This window comes from Typopeltis vanoorti, chromosome 20 (genome assembly GCF_054136105.1).
Source record: "Typopeltis vanoorti isolate ZY-2024b chromosome 20, IOZ_Tvanoo_1.0, whole genome shotgun sequence".
NCBI classification, from domain to species: Eukaryota; Metazoa; Arthropoda; class Arachnida; order Uropygi; family Thelyphonidae; genus Typopeltis; species Typopeltis vanoorti.
In genome coordinates, this window is record NC_143568.1 from 48,367,672 (window position 1) to 48,383,902 (window position 16,231).

The following is a 16,231-nucleotide window of genomic DNA, read 5'->3' on the forward strand; positions in this document are numbered from 1 at the left end:
CGACAAACCCATGTGTAGCTGCTCTTTTGTCAAATTCATTATTACATGAAGACTCATTAAGATTTTGTCAGAAATCTCTCTTTTTACGTAACTAGTCATTTTTATCTTATTTTTATATATTTAGGAATGAAATATTCCTGATATTATATGCATATGCAAATCCACGATAAGTCTTTAAACATATTAGCTATTTATAACAACATCACCTGTCCAACTCCCTCTATCGAAAAAAAATAGGCAAATCTTATGGCATGTGACCCTTTATAATATGAGCATACTTTTAAAAAGAGGGCAGTGTAAGTACACCTGAGAGTGCGTTGTGCGAGTTCGCCTCAATTTTTTTTAAGCAGCTATGGCACCATTTAGAGTAAGTAATTGTTCAAAGACTTGAAAAAAAAATTGTAAGTTATTATCAATTCTTTTAAAGTTTCTTATAAAGTGGATAATGTTAAATCCCTTTCAAGAGTTTAGAAGTAATTTTCACGAGTTCTGTCGGACTATTACAAGCATAATCAAAAACTGATCGGTAACTGCCGTTCCACGTCGAATAACATTGCCCGCCACTTTTATTCCACAGGTTTATTCATGGGAACAATCGCTTCAAAACCTGAAGCTTCAAATTCACTTAGTTTAACTACTCTTCTGATAGTTAAACTACCGAAAACGTTTCTCCTCTGCAGACACCTAATGTATTTGTTCACAGATTGTAATGAACGTAGGTTTCGACGTTTGCTGAAGACTTCACAAATGCGACGTAAAATCTGACTAAATGGAAGGGATTAGTGTCGCAAACTAATTTTTGAGCATTTTATCAATCTCGTTAAATTGAAGCTGGTTTCTAGAAGCGGCTTAGATGTTTTGAATATAATACATGCCCCTATGAAATTCGAGCATATGTTTGTAAGATCAGTAAAAACAAATACTAAATTATCAATGGCTTTCTAAATTGCAACCTGTTTCCTCACTGCTCGGCTCATTTGAATCAGTGGTTGAGGAAGTTGTAGGAAGTTATCCGAAAGGGAAGTTTGTCAATCGCTATTAACACTTTCTAAAGCAGTTGTAAACCGTTCTTCATACCAATACCCTGCCGGGAAGAGAAACCAAACTGCTATTCCATAGTTAGATATACAAAAGCACGATGCAAACTTCATATACAGAACTTCAGAACTAAATCTGATGGACTATTAGCTAAAAGATCTATTTCACCAGATTGTTCGAAATCAAGCCGTGCCTCCAGTAGCGACGCTACACCTGAATTTGCTTCTCGCAAAAACGCAATCATTTCCTGTGCAGTGAGAAAAGTGTATTCGCAATATATTAAAAGGGTTATGAAAACATCTATGGTACGAAACAAACAATTCTGAATAGTGTGTTACTACTTAATCCTTGCAATGACACGCACATCCTGCCAAGATTATTAATGACTGAATTAGTGGCCTAATATTTTCGTATTTTAGATGCATCCATCAAAACATGGACTTTAACTCTTGAATATTTATTTTTTTTGTTCGCGACTTGTTTTACCCTCAAGGCGAGTGAATTTTGAATAATTGTTTATGCATCCAAACAAACCTTTTTGAATTGTTATTCGGTTCCACCAGATAAACATATTACGCCTTAACGTTGCTTTGTGTTTAGATGTGTGGTTGGTAACTGTTTTCAATCCCATGAAAGTGAAAATGCCCTTTTCGGACGAAAGAAGGCATCTTTAGTCGTTCCCGATAACTTTTAATATCCAACAAATGTTAAATTGCATCAGTTGCATTTTTAAAGGTCAATACATTCCGTCACCTGAATGTCAGCAGGTTAGCGTGACTAATAGTTGTCGGTTGCGTGTAAACCCTACGCATAAATATCTTGATCTGAACCTACCCGCCTCTTATGTTTAAACAGCCCTAGGTACAATGACATTCACATGTACCTACTGTTTTCGAGGGCGCTTTGGTCTCCTTGAAGCAATCGGTATGAGATTAGAGTATTAGAGAATGTTTCCTCAGGTTCGTCTTTAGTTTCTGGCGTCCTTCAATTTCAGGGAGGGAAAGGTTCATTAGCGCGGACAGTAATGTATGATAGCATTTGACAGCATTGCTATATGCAGCCATAGTTGTCTTTCTTCGAAAGATGCGTAAAAGGAACAGTTAACTTGATTAGGTCACGTGATCTGATTTTAAGATCATTTAGAACAAACTTCGGCGGTACTTGTGGTAATGAATTTGCCCTTTCCTTGACTCATACAACAGCGAACAAGTTAATCTGCACTTTATTTCGTAAAAAAATAAGCACAAAAATTAAACTGAAACTGGATCTAATAATTTGTACTCTGTTCCTAATAAGTTAATTCGCTTAGGCATAGACTCCACCAACGTAGAACACTTTTTTCTTTTTCCTAACTTCTGCATCCCGAAAATTAAATTGCGATACGTATATTTACAAGTCTTTCGCTATAGCCCACTAATTTTCTATTAGATTAATGTCTTTCCTGACATTAATCTAACATCTGAAGCAATTGGATGTGATTTTTTTTTCAGGAACTTATACTTACTTTGAAGCGTGGCTTGGAGCGAGATCCTGTTATAAGATGAGTTCTGAATCTGTGGGACCATTCTTTTCTCAAATGTTTTTATGTACTGGTCACTTTCATCATTAGATAGACTGGCACAAGTCATCCTGGACCGTCATGTGTAAAACAATCTCAGAACATTTTTTTTTAGCTGGGCGGGAGAAATCTTCTCAGCCAGAGATTTGCAAACATAGTGTAATACTCGCTCTCCTTGCACCAACGAACGGCTCATCTGAGATGTCCTTCCGCTTCCAACAATCTTCGACGGACTCATGTAAGAAACATTAATCTGATTAGTCTGTCTACAGCAGACCATCTAGGATTCATTTTACTTTTCCTAACTAAACGGTCTTGTAAGTGTAGTTTCCTTCTTGTCAGAAAGGCACCAGTCTCTCTAAACCTCTTAAAATTGCATTAACAGTACCCAAACCAACGCCACTCATGGATAATTTCTTATTCGTGAATGTGTGCTGAGAAAGCACATTTTTGAACGCTTTCTTGGAGATGTATTCATTGATGTCTGCACAAAATGAATGACATTAAGTATGTCAACTTCTTTACACTAATAAAAACGCACAACATTATTAAGCATTGCAAAGACAGTTAAAACACGCAGCGCTCAACCGAAAATAGCAAGATGAAACCAAACTAATACTGGAAACTTTAAATTTTAAATTCGGCTTGTTCGGATTAATTTGTTCGCTACTGTACTTGCTTGGTGTTACAGGGTAGGCTCGAGCTCGCTCCATACTTTACTCTCACCCACGAAAGGTTATTGCGAACCTATCTCATTTTGTCCAATGAGTGGTTTAAGGATTTTTCTATTTATCAATATTACATTTTTTTCTTTTTGTTTTGAATTCGTTTTTTATAGTATGGAAACCCTGCTCCAGAGTCGGACGTGAAACTTAAAGCAAAAAGCAAGGCAGTGGTCTCACACCACACTAGTTCGTGCAGCATTGATACTCTCCTCCGATTGGTAATGCATCTTATTCCGATCTGCACGAGAATTCTTCTTATCGCTTTCTCATGACCTTAAAAATCCCCTTCTATCTTGATGTCGGCTCTTGAAATTGTCTAGTTTTCTGGAATCGATATTCCTTAAGCAAGCTTTAATATTCCATAAAATAGATATCTCGTTTAGATAATAGCTTTTGTTCATTAAGGGATTTTACTGTTATTTTTAGCGGTTTGATATAATTATTCTCCCTTTCCTTATGACTGATTATCCAGACATCAATGGTCATACCATCCAAATGAAGTTGACCAAAGACTTGTAAATTCGAACTTTTCTGCTTGTATCTTATTCTACCGTACTACTTTCGCAGAACTCGTACTCGCCTAAATCTTCAGATGAAGTGGGATCGCCTGAATATCTGACAACGTAAGCTAACTTTATTGGCTAATACTTGAATTATTCAGCTTGAAGATGGCAGATCATCCTTCAAACTAATTTCCGAGCAAGTCTGCTCTGAAATTCCCGTGAAATTCTATCTGCCATTTTCCCAAAGAACAAAACGTGAATATCAATGCCACTTCTGAAACTGAGGTACATTTCAGGAGTGGCATAACATTGCACCACAACCCAGTTTTGATAGCAGCGAACTTAATACATCGAAAGTAAGCACCGGCTAGACACTACGGAACTTAATCTCACAAAATTGACATTCGTCCTGCTTCTAGCATTTAGATGCATAGAAGTCTAAGAATTAAATGAGCAAATTGCGCACTAAAATAACATGGCAATCTCTCATGCACTTGTAGGAAAAAAATTTAGCTTGAGGTTCGATTAGCGAGTTCGTGGTCTCCGGCATTCGCTGGACTATTTCCACTCGAGAGGCTGCCTTATTTGTTCCTGCAATGGTGATATTAACCTAATTAGTTATTTCTAATGACATTAGCATTCTTTCATAAGATCAGTTACCTTAGTGCAACAGGGCTTTCTTTCACTCGCATGTGATGCTTGCATTCGCTACTGCTACAGAGTAGAACAGTATTGTCCTGTAAAACTAGCGGGGCTCAACTAAATACTGTTGCCATTTGATAAATGTAAACCATCATGGTTGCTATTCCAGGCTGAGTTAGTGTTTGATAAGTGTTGCCCTAGCACCGAATCTGTTGGTACTCGTGTACGTAATGCTTCCGTGCAACTAATTTTTGAGAAAAAGAAACCGTGTAGTCGGGATATGATTAGAGCGTGTCATTTTTAGTTTGCGTAACACTTAACTTTCCTGCACGTTGTGTAGAAGTTAACTTTCCTGCATAATGCATTTCACTAAATCAAAAATCTTCGTCCCACTTCCATTTGTTATTCTTCTCCCCTACTTTACCACTTAAATTACCAGGTAGCTAGGATTAATTTCTCAACCATGACATTCTTTTAATCTAATTCTCGTTTCTGGTATTCTTTCTATTCACCAATAACCTTTTCATAGTTCTCGAAATGGAATCTATAGTGTGCTAATTAACAAATCTGCTACATTTTTAGATTTGCATAAAATGGCTATTTAATTTGTACTCTCTCAACGGCTCATTTTTACATTGGCTACTTAATATTCAAATCTATGTATATTAGTTATGACCTATTAACGTTAAGTGTACTATTTCGTCTTCGTGATTCACTCTAAATCAGGCCTGTCAAACGCGTTTACCTCCAAGGGCCAAATTAAGAATTTTACATCAAGCCGCGGGCCGCAATAGAAATAAAGAGGAAACAGGTTTTTTAGAGTATATAAGTGCAAAATACAACCATATTACAAAAATACTTATAAAATAAGTTTACGTAATTTAAATAAAATTATACATAATTTTTTGAAGAAACTTGACAACGTTTTTCATTAACGAAATCTTCAAAATTTGGTTGAATTTGAGCTGCAGTTATTTGCAATATTTCTTGCACATGCTGGTCTGTTAATCTTGATCTTTCCGCAGTTTAAAGAATAATAAAAGTTGAAAATAGTTGTTCACATAAATGTGCTACCGAACATAGATAAAATACACCTAATTGCACAGAACAATTGGAATATCGATCGACTGATAAATTATTATAGAACTTTGGAATTCCAACATCAACAGAATTCGTTCTTGCCTATTTTTTTTACTAATAACGAAAACTTTACGTCACCTAACACCCATCTTCAATTTTTTTCTGTATCTTCCAGATTCTTTCGGAATTGTTTTAATTTCGACAGGCATTTCTCATAATGCATACTTCCATCTTTACAGATGGGAAAGTATTGGTACAAGATAGTTTCTGTCCACGTCATCAGAAACTCATCTTACCAAAAGACCATAACATGCCATTTACAAGCATAATAATAAACATAAAATAGTTTAATTTCTTCGGCTCTAATTCCAAAAACTGTCTTTCGTGAGCATAATGCTGTTCCCTTCCAGTATTTTCGAACTCATTTTTCAGTTATATGGTTTACCTTCTGGCAACAATCTGCTTTAGAAACTAACTGAAGATTATAAACAGTTTGGTTTTTATTTGCTATTTTAATTCGATTTCCTGTGCGAGATAACTGGTATCGATTCGCTTCGCTTGGTCTTATGAAAATAAGTAGCAATAAATTATCTTCTTGGCCAATAGATGGCGTCACCGTGGAAGCACGTGAATGAACAGAAGTAGGTGATAGTTTTACAACCCCTTAAAACTGCCGATTGAACTTTAAGAAAAACAATGGAGATTACAATCCAAGCATTAATAAACTACCTAATGCTATCCTTTAAGCTAAGATTTCCATAACCGATAACTTGCGAATTGCGTAATGCTTTCAGTTTGTTTACAACAGATAATCCAGCATATTTCAAGCTCATTTGAAATTATAAACATGTAACCCATACCCAAATGTATTTGATTCCCTAAATGGAAGAGGCTGCAGTGTCACCCAGCACGTACAAGAACATACCACAGATCTCATTCCGAGATGCAATCTTCAGGGTTCTACAAACCCAATATCTTATAGCGTGGGACAGTGCATTATCCTGGAAGATTCAATTTGAGACTTTATATCGATTCAGAGTACATAAGAGGTCGAAGGACCTATAAGCACATCGGTGCAAGTAAGGACCTAAGTTTTATGGTTCTTAATTGTATTGTGCAAGAATACCTCTTGCAGTAAGTGTTCCAGAGGACGGGGATAGATGGAATAAGAACAAGATGAGAAGACTCGTTTTTGCGGCTGAACAGTAAAAGGCTGCTGGGCAACTGCTGCTCTTGTTTTAACAGGTGCAACGGAAAGTGCAGGATTAATTGCCAGTTCAGTGGAGCAATGACCGTTGAAATAATTGTAAAATAATGCCGTATCATTTACATCTGAGATAAAGGTTAAGAGGATCATCTGGATAGCGCCAGGAATTTTTCTAAGTTTTAGATGCACCACCCCAAATGAAAAAAAGATTTTATATTTGTATAAAGCTAAGAGGTGGTTGAGCGTAAAATAGCAACGAAAACCTAACGAAGGAGTGCCTTGTTTTTTGGATGCATAAAGAAGTTTATGCTAGGAAACTGGAGACAAATTAGTTTAAGCAGAGTTCTAATTTTTTTTTTTTTTTTGAGGGTAAAGATAGGTGCGATACTTTTCTACGAGGGGAAAGCAAAACTATTTTAGCTGCGTTGAAGGCGAGTAGATTATACTCTTCCCATTGATAGATAGTACGCAACCATGTTTAAAACATGGTAGATCTTGACAGTTCGAATATCTTCACTGTATGGTTTGACAAAGGAGTAGGGGGGAGAGAGAGAGAGAGAGAGAGAGAGAACTATTGTCTGTAAAACTCTGCATAAGATTACTAGTTACTGAGTAGGTAGTTTTATGTATAGGAAAAATTTAGGTGTTAAGACAGAGCCCTGAGCTACCTCTTGCAAAGCTCGTAGAGAGAAGCCATCTACTATGAAATGCAGTAAACGACCAGAGAAGAAGCCAGCAATCCAATTAGAGGTTAGCAGGTAGATCAAAGGATGGAATGGAAATTTGTTTAGCAGGCTTCTGTCGGATACGGGAATCTCAAGAGTGAGAGCACAAGTTTCTAAAATTTTCCATAGCACATGTCCAGTGGATCTAAACTAGATCAACTGTGGATCTTGGTGGAATCAATACTGGTCGTCGCTGATTGACACTTTGTCTTCAGGACATTCACAATTGCATTGTCTCACTGCCTACACATTCACAAAATTCGACCTTCTTGGCCTTACAACGCTTAGTGGCACCAGCACATAAGCAAATACCTGTTTGCCACTTTAAAGCATCAGTGGCACTAGATGTGTTAATTAGCGAGTCACTAAGTAGTGAAGTTAACAATCAATGACTGGCCATTCCTTCTTGGAAAGGACGGGTGATGTGATCGGTCGGTAGTGTAACACTTTTGAATAAGCTGAATGTGATCTGCTTCCTTCAACGCATGAAGATAAATACTGGTTATATATATAATACTGTACAGGGGACATGTGTTAACTCTGGAGAGCACAATGTTGTTTAATATTGAAAAGTATATAATCAAATGCCACAAAAGGCATGTACTGGCAACCCGCAGCATACATGCAGTGTGTGCTGCAGCTTGCCAGTACATGCCTTTTTGTGGCATCTGACTATACGTTTCAATATGCACTTTTCCTTGAGCAGTAAACTGCACAAGCGATTCACAGACAGATGAACTTCGTCAGTCTACCTGTTTAGCATAATTCTCAATGTCTTGCAATTCGACAGCAAGCTGTTTGATATGTTTGTTCCATTTTTGGTAAGAGTTTCATGACTAGTGCATAGGTAATCCTATGGAAACTACATGATTGACACCACTTAGAAACGGAAAGGTCCCTCTTTCGATTAGTAGTCGAATGTTTAATATCATTCGAACTGCTCCTTTCTAAAATAGTTGCCATTACTTGCCTTTTCTAAATAGCCAACTTGTTCAGGTTGGATTTCAGCTTCAGACGGGTAGCGAAACCTGAGTTAAGTTCTAATGTACTAGAACGAACTCGTTGCCGACACGAGGGTTAATGTTCGAATCTTTACAGGTTTTCTAGCATGACATTCACTTTTAGCTGTTTTAAAATACATCAGTGCCATTTACTACATCGAAATTTTACAAAAATTTCGAGGCCAAAGGTTGATCTATTAAATAGAGTTCATTGAATCGTTCCCTAATTAACTGTTCATTCAACTACATACGTAAATCCTGAATTCAATATGCGAGTTCCTGTTGCGTCTGTTAAGATTACAGCATTTAATAGTGCTAAACATGCCATTTGCCTGAAATAGTAAATGTTCAGTATGACCAAATGAGACCTCTAGAATCTAACTTCGGATGAAAAGTATGATTCCCTTACGTAATGTCTTGTTAGCCCTTTCGATTGTACGATACATCGTTACATTTTGTGTGCAACCCGGAGTCGACGCTGATACTCGTCAAACGTATAGCGCTTCTCCACTACTTTGTTTCAAATATGCTTAAATTGCCTTTCTTCATAAGCAGAACAGATGGTCTCTACAAGACCGTGTCGTTAATCACAGTAATCCCCTTGGAAGTATTCTAGTAGCACCTCCATAGTCCAAAGATTCATTGCGAGAGACTCGAACTATTTGCACAATCTTACCTCTCGATAAACCCATTTGAACCCATTAATAAAGCACTTGCAACTTACTCTAGCAATCCATTCCACTTCACAACTCTCAAAGCAAAAAATCTAGTCCTCGCAGCCCTACTAACCATGCCTTTTGGTCAATTTCCATGGTTGATTGACCTCTTGTCGCCCCCTCTAGCGAAGTGAAACATTTTTCCCCTGCATCAATCCTATAAACCCTTTTTTAAGTAACTTAAATGTTTCTATCATATCCCCAACTTCTGCAATCCTCATAGGAAACATTCCACAGATCACTTACCATCTTGGCCACTCGCCTCTGAATCTTCTCCACCGCTTCCTCATCCCCAAGAGACCAGCCCTCAGTACAGTAATTTTAGATGTGGATTTATCATGGCTTTATAAAGAGGAATTACTTCCTTAATCTACTTGTTAGTGTTCAATATTAGTCAATCTTATGAGCTACTTTAGCAATATGTCCTAAATCTGAATTCTTTCGCCCTTAAATCTCTAGCTTCATCTATTTCCTGGAGTACAGTACCATCAATGTGGCACGCAGATTGTAATCTAATAGCTAATTTAAAAGCGTCTGTCTGATTTCCTTTCATAACACTAGCTCAGTATTTATTTGAGTTTTGAACTTTAAGTTTACGCTTTCTACTAATAATATTGCATTTTTCATCTGTGTGATCGGTAATGTTTCATTTTTTTTTTTCCCTTCCCGGATAAACTATCTTCAGTCTCTCCGCACCTCTAAGAGGTACGGAAATAGTCTTCGTGCATTACTTCAGTTGAATATATTCTTCACCTAAAGAATTCGAACGTACATAATGAGAACTCCTGTAGCCAGTCGATAAATGATCTTGCTCCTTTTCAGGGTTCGGATGTATTCCTTACAAACTTCGATCTAGTGAGGTTACCTGATATCCTTGTCCACCAAAGCTAACAACATCAATTCCCCCATTGTTCGCATTCGACCATTTGCATGGTTTCGGATAATTCACTTAACTTCAACTACTTGAAGTAGCCTCGCACTTCTAAATGGAACTGTTCATTCTTCAGGTAATTCTTCAATATGGACGTTTTTGTGACCATCTTTTTTAGAGGAGTTAAATCTCCCCTAAAAATTCCAACATGGAACCAGCCATTTTTAACAGTAATTCATGTTTTCAGTGAAGTGTTCCTACAATATCTAAAACTATCAGATTTTGTGCCACTGATTTTCATTCGAAAAACCGACACTGACCGGAACATATGCATACAGGACCTGTCCTCATAGCCTTGGTTGATTTGGCCAGGAACTTCAAATGACCAATAGCCAACGGAGACCTTGTTTATACATTGTTAATGACAGCCACTTACAGGACTACTTTGAGTAACATGTTGGTTGTCAAGGTCCCGCTAAAGCAGATAACGACAGAATGACTAATAGCAAATTAATTGGGTCAACTAACGAGGTTACAAAAGACTTAGGCAACAGCATTATCTTATTGCTGTTTTCATAGCTATCATTAACTCTTCCATTCCTTAAGTATCAGGACGAATGTTGAGTAATTGCGTGTTCAGAACACTTCTGTATGCAACATCTTATGAACTAAAAATAGCTACTTATCTTAATATAAGAGGTTTGTGCCGGCGATAGTGAAAATAGTATTTGAAAGTGATGGGATGGATGTCTGTAGGGGCTCATGGGATGTAAAACGGTGTCGGCACTGTTTTTCATGATCCAGCATTATGAATGCTTCTGCTGTGCTGTATTCATAATATATCTCATTCACCTAAACTTAAACATCTGTTCAGGTTAGACTCGAAAAATTCTGTTCAACTTTCCTTATTGCAATTTGCACTTCATTCAGTATATTTTTATTTTGTTGCCTCGATTTTGTTCTGAATCTTTCAGTGACCTTTCAGACCATCACTCAGATGGCAGTTGATCTGCAGTTTCACTTCAACGAAAATAAGTACGCAGCTAAAAGGGCATGCTTATGCATACTCTTTCAGTTGCGCACTCAAAATTTTCCTGTACATGCTCGCTCCTGGTCATTGTTGCAACAGCATTTTACTACACTCGAACATAATCTAAAAATTGCTAAGATGATCTCATTACTTTATTATATTCATTTATCCTTTATTCCATTGTTCTTTATTCAGCCTAGGAAAGATACAATGGAAGCAGCTCGGTGTGAGGAAGCAGACAGATGTGAAGGCGAACAATGCATCGGTGCCAATTCGCTTTATGTAAAGATGGTACCCTCCGATGGATTGACAACGGTGGTCGTGAAACGCCAGTACCTGGCCATTTCTCCTGTCCTGAGAAATCTCCTGGAAGAAGCCAGCAGATCTGATGACCCCATTCAACAAGCAGTAATTAATGTTAATCTTACAACGAGGGTGTTGGATGTAATCGCCCGCTATCTGGTGTACAAATACATATATGACGAAAGAACTAGAGCATATCCTGCTCTTCATGCTCCAGAGTTCTATATTTCTCCCGAAGTAGTCGTAGAAGTACTGGCTGCTGCCAATTATTTACAGTGTTAAATTAACTTTTGTATTCCCTTGATTTTTATGTAAATAAACATTTCAAGCATTTTTTTGTTCTTCAGGTGTCATACACGGCAATACTTTACAACTTTTGTATGCTTCCCAATATTTTTAATTGGGACATAAGCTGGTAATCATAAGATGTGTAGTCTTACTTCAGAAAATTAAGCTTACATCTTTGGCACTCGATCACTCAGCAGTTTGAATATATTCGTTTTCAAAACAGGTTTTGTCCTCAACTTATAAAAACTTTTCTTAACATAGCTCCATTAAAAGCTAGATTTTATGAACATGCAGCAAAAGTTTAATGCTTCAAAAAACAAAACAAAACGGGATTTTGAAAATTATTCAAAAAATAACGAATGACAAAGTAACAAGCTTTAGTTAGCAGTAAATTTAAAGGGATGGTAAGTATCAATGAGCAATCTGCTCACTACTATAGATTTCTGCATGTTATCGAAGGAAATGAAACGTCGTTTTAGACAAATGAAACTCGTACTAAAAGACATGGTCTTACTTTAAAAAGTAAGACCAACGTTAGCTCGCGCAAAGATTTCACTCCTTTCAATGTATAAAGTCAAATTTTGCCAGTTAGGTAATAAATTTTTGCTTATACATTGAAATGCAAAATTTTAAAGCAATAAAGGCTTTAAAAAATATCTGAGTGTTACTATCAAGCGTTGAGTCACTTGGCAGTTGTTTCATGGGGGGGGGGGTTATCCGAAGCTTTCAAGAAACAAGTGACTCAACTTGATGGTAACATTTTCAGATTTTTTTAAGCCTTTATTGCGTTCTGCAGAGTTGATTTTGGAATCCCCAACTCATCTTCAAGCTCACGGACGATTTCGGGTTTTCTTTGAAATCGCGCACGTTTTGGATGTTAACTTCGCTCAGTCCAGTTTTTGGACTGCCCGGCTTTTCGTCGTCCTCAAGCTTCTCACGACCATTTTGAAATCGCTTAAACCACTTGTAAATTTGAATAAGGGATAAGTATTCATCAGCGTATGCTTTTTGAAGTATTTCATGCGTTTCGGTAAAACTTGTACTAAGTTTAACACAAGTCAATTGCAGCTCTGTTTTGAAACCCATTTTCCGACCGTTCGTCAAAACACTCGCTCTTGACACTATATAAATCTACTTTTAATGAAACAAAAGTCATAAACAGTTGACACAACACTAATGAAAGTTGCCGCTTAAGACAAGGATACAAAGGTGGTCTACTAGTTCCTATTTTCGAAAAATTCGGTTTCTTTTTGGACAGGGGGTGTATGAAAAGCGGCTTCACTTCAAGCGACTGAAATATCATTCTTGGTACGCATGCTGCTATTATGTAGTGGTTCTCATCAAAACAAAGTATTTTGTCGAAACGAAGTACTCTAGTATTTGAACTATACTGATTAGGGCAAGACCTCGTAGAATTGTTCCTGTCGAAACAGAGCGTATATAAATTTAAAGCAACTACTAATCCCATGTTTTGACATGGGGAAAGCTGGTTCCTTCCGTTGGAGCAGGAATTTTCTATTTCAAAGTTGTCAATTTAACAGTCCTTTAATATTTTTTCTTAAACCTGGTTAACATGCAAAAAGTATTATCTATCCTATGGTTTAAACACTGAGTGGAAAGCTCAGCTCGTTAAAAAGTTAAAAGGCTAAGTTTAGTTTTAATAAGAACCCTAAAACTGGGATGCTGTAAATGCATTCTGACCTGCACTAGTGAGATTTCACTCTTGGGTTTAAGCATTCACAAGCGATGCAAAACGGGTTTTTAATTTGTTCAACCCCATGAACAAGATGGCAAAATCTACACGCAATATGCTGTAGATTTTGCCATGATACTTCATAATGGCTCGTAACAAGCGCATCTTTTCAGCCTATTAAACTGGTTCGAATCAAATCCCGTCTAAGATGCGAGGAACACCGGCCGTCGGCAGAGTGGTCAGCGTATCCTCTTTTCAATAAACGGGCTTATTGAAGGCCTGAAGCTTCATGTTTTGGTCTCCAGAGCAGGGTTTCCGGAATAAGTTTAAAAAAAAATCGTATTCCATTATGAACTTCTCATGTGGGAGTAACGCAAAACTTGTTAAGGTATCTAATAGTTTCCAGGAATGTATGTAAAACGGGCAGTGAAAGCAGTAATTAAGAATACACTGCTCCCAGCCTTGTTTGCTTATTTCTCTTCAACCTATTACATCTATTTCATTACAAACATAACTTTCGCTTATCGCAATATATATATATATATATATATATATATATATATTAATGAATCGCTAAAATTCCGGAACTAAGTGACAACATTCATCTGAAATAAAGGCTACTATAGGATGCGCAACTTGCCAATATCTTTTTTGACGTCCTTAGTAAAATACTTCTTTGGCAAGCATGATGCCTCAGTTAAATAAGATGAACACATTACGCGACACTTTCAAGGAGTTCAGACGCCTTGAAGGAGGGCGGGCACCTACTCTACGAATATCTCCACCACTCAATGCAACTACCTTATTCCCCCCTCCGGTCCGAAAATCTTAATTGGAAAATTCCAGAAATTTAAAATTAAGATTTTAATTGCAAAGTGGATATTAGATCCAACGTTATTTCAAAGTGTTTATATATAAATAAAAATTATGATAGTTTCGCAAGTTGACCTGAGAGCTTACGAAAATACATTCCACGGCATCCCCGAGTGATATTTCAAGCGACTGAAATACAGGGTGTCCCAAAATTCACGCAAGAAGTAATTTTGATAGAAAACACAGGTTTTTAATTAAAAATTGTAATTTCTTATTGATTCATACAGTATAGGGTTATGCAGGGAATAGCATATCGGGTAAATGGCCTCCACGGCTTTGCTGGCACATACGCACTCTTTTGTCGAAATTTTCCATGACCGTTTTGCATAAATGTGGCTCAATTTCCTCCAAGGCGTGGGTGGTCGTGGGCTGGTTGGCATAAACCTTAGACTTCAAAAAAAACCCAAAGAAAAAAGTCCAACGGAGTTGAGTCACATGATCTGGCTGGCCAATTCTGATCACCAAAACGGGAAATTACACGACCAGGAAATGACTCGTGCAGTAATTGAATTGATTCTCGGGCTGTATGGCATATGGCGCCGTCTTGTTGAAACCACATGTCGTCCATATCTTGCAATTTAGGCACAAAACTGGATTATCATGTCGTGATAGCGAGCACCATTAACTGTTATTGCCTTACCAGTCGCATTTTCGAAGAAGAATGGACCGATGATGCCTCTAGTCCAAAATCCGCACCATACAGTGACACGTTGTGGATGCATTTGTTTCTCAACAATCACGCGTGGATTTTCTGAACCCCAAATGCGACAATTTTGTCGATTAACGAAGCCATCAAGATGAAAATGAGCCTCATCGCTGAAGATTATTTTGTTCTCAAAATAAGCATCCACTTGTTCCATAATCCATTCAACGAACTCTCTTCGCTGTGTGTGGTCAGTAGGCTTCAGTTCTTGAGTCAATTGAACTTTGTAAGCATAAAGATGCAAATCTTTCGTGAGAATACGCTGTAGAGAGCTTCTCGAAATGCCCAATTCAAGACCACGATGCCGAATTGATGTTCCTGGACTCTAAGCAACACTCTCACGAACTGCTTCAATGTTTTCTGTTGAAGGACGGCCAGAGTGTATAAGATCACTAATTGATCCAGTTTCCTTGAATTTTTTAATTAATCTTTTCACAGTTGAAATTAAATCACTATTCCGACCATATTTTGTACGAAAATTGCGAACTAGTAGTTGCCAAATCTTCATTATTTTAAAATATTGCTCAACAGTGAAAATGCGTTGTTCTTTCGTGTAGCGCTCCATTTTTAATAACCCTGAACTGTCAGCTGTCACACTGTCTTTTTTTTTCTCGTTGGCAACACTTTACCGCAAAAATGGCGCTAAATTGAAATCTTGCGTGAATTTTGGGACACCCTTTATCATTCTTGGCACGCATGCTGCTATTAATTCTGTAGTGGTTTTTCAGGGAAGAACCACTTAGTTTGCACTACTTGAGTAGCTAAGACAACTCGGGGATGCCGAGGATTGTATTTTTGTAAGCGCTCAGGTCAACTTGCGAAAGTTTTCATAGTTTATTCACTTTGAAATTAATGTTGGATCTATCCACTTTGCCGATAATTTTACATCGTCGAAATGAAATTGTACGCCTATTTCTTTTAGTAATAGACAATTCATAAATTTTTAAATTGCACTCCGCTCTGAGTAGTTCTCGGTTATCAGATCGACTGTCGCGGTCGCGCAGTGCTTTGTGTTTAAGTAATCCGTATTTTTACTTAATGGCTCCAAAGCGCAAGAGTAGTGATGCTGGCAATTCGGATATGCCAAAGAGAAGCCGTGAAGTGCTTGATTTTAAATGATCAAGGTGAAAGTTCTCGACTTTATAAAATAAAATAATAAAAAAAAAACATATGCTGAGGTTGCTAAGATTCCATTCACATTCAGATAACCCTTATTACACTGTTATTATTCTATTTTATTATTAGTTATCGCAAATCTCTTACTGTGCCTAATTT

The 16,231-nt window shown here is 37.3% G+C and overlaps 1 protein-coding gene across 1 annotated transcript; it reads left to right on the forward strand.

Annotated features, from left to right (window-relative positions):
* Nucleotides 1-283: 283 nt before the first annotated feature.
* On the forward strand, nucleotides 284-11,732 carry LOC150095416 (elongin-C-like). Its single transcript, XM_090410812.1, has 2 exons — nucleotides 284-367; nucleotides 11,292-11,732. Exons 1-2 carry the CDS (start codon nucleotides 353-355, stop codon nucleotides 11,679-11,681), a joined length of 405 nt encoding a protein of 134 aa, XP_090266938.1. The 5' UTR covers nucleotides 284-352; the 3' UTR covers nucleotides 11,682-11,732.
* The last annotated feature ends 4,499 nt before the right edge of the window (nucleotides 11,733-16,231 follow it).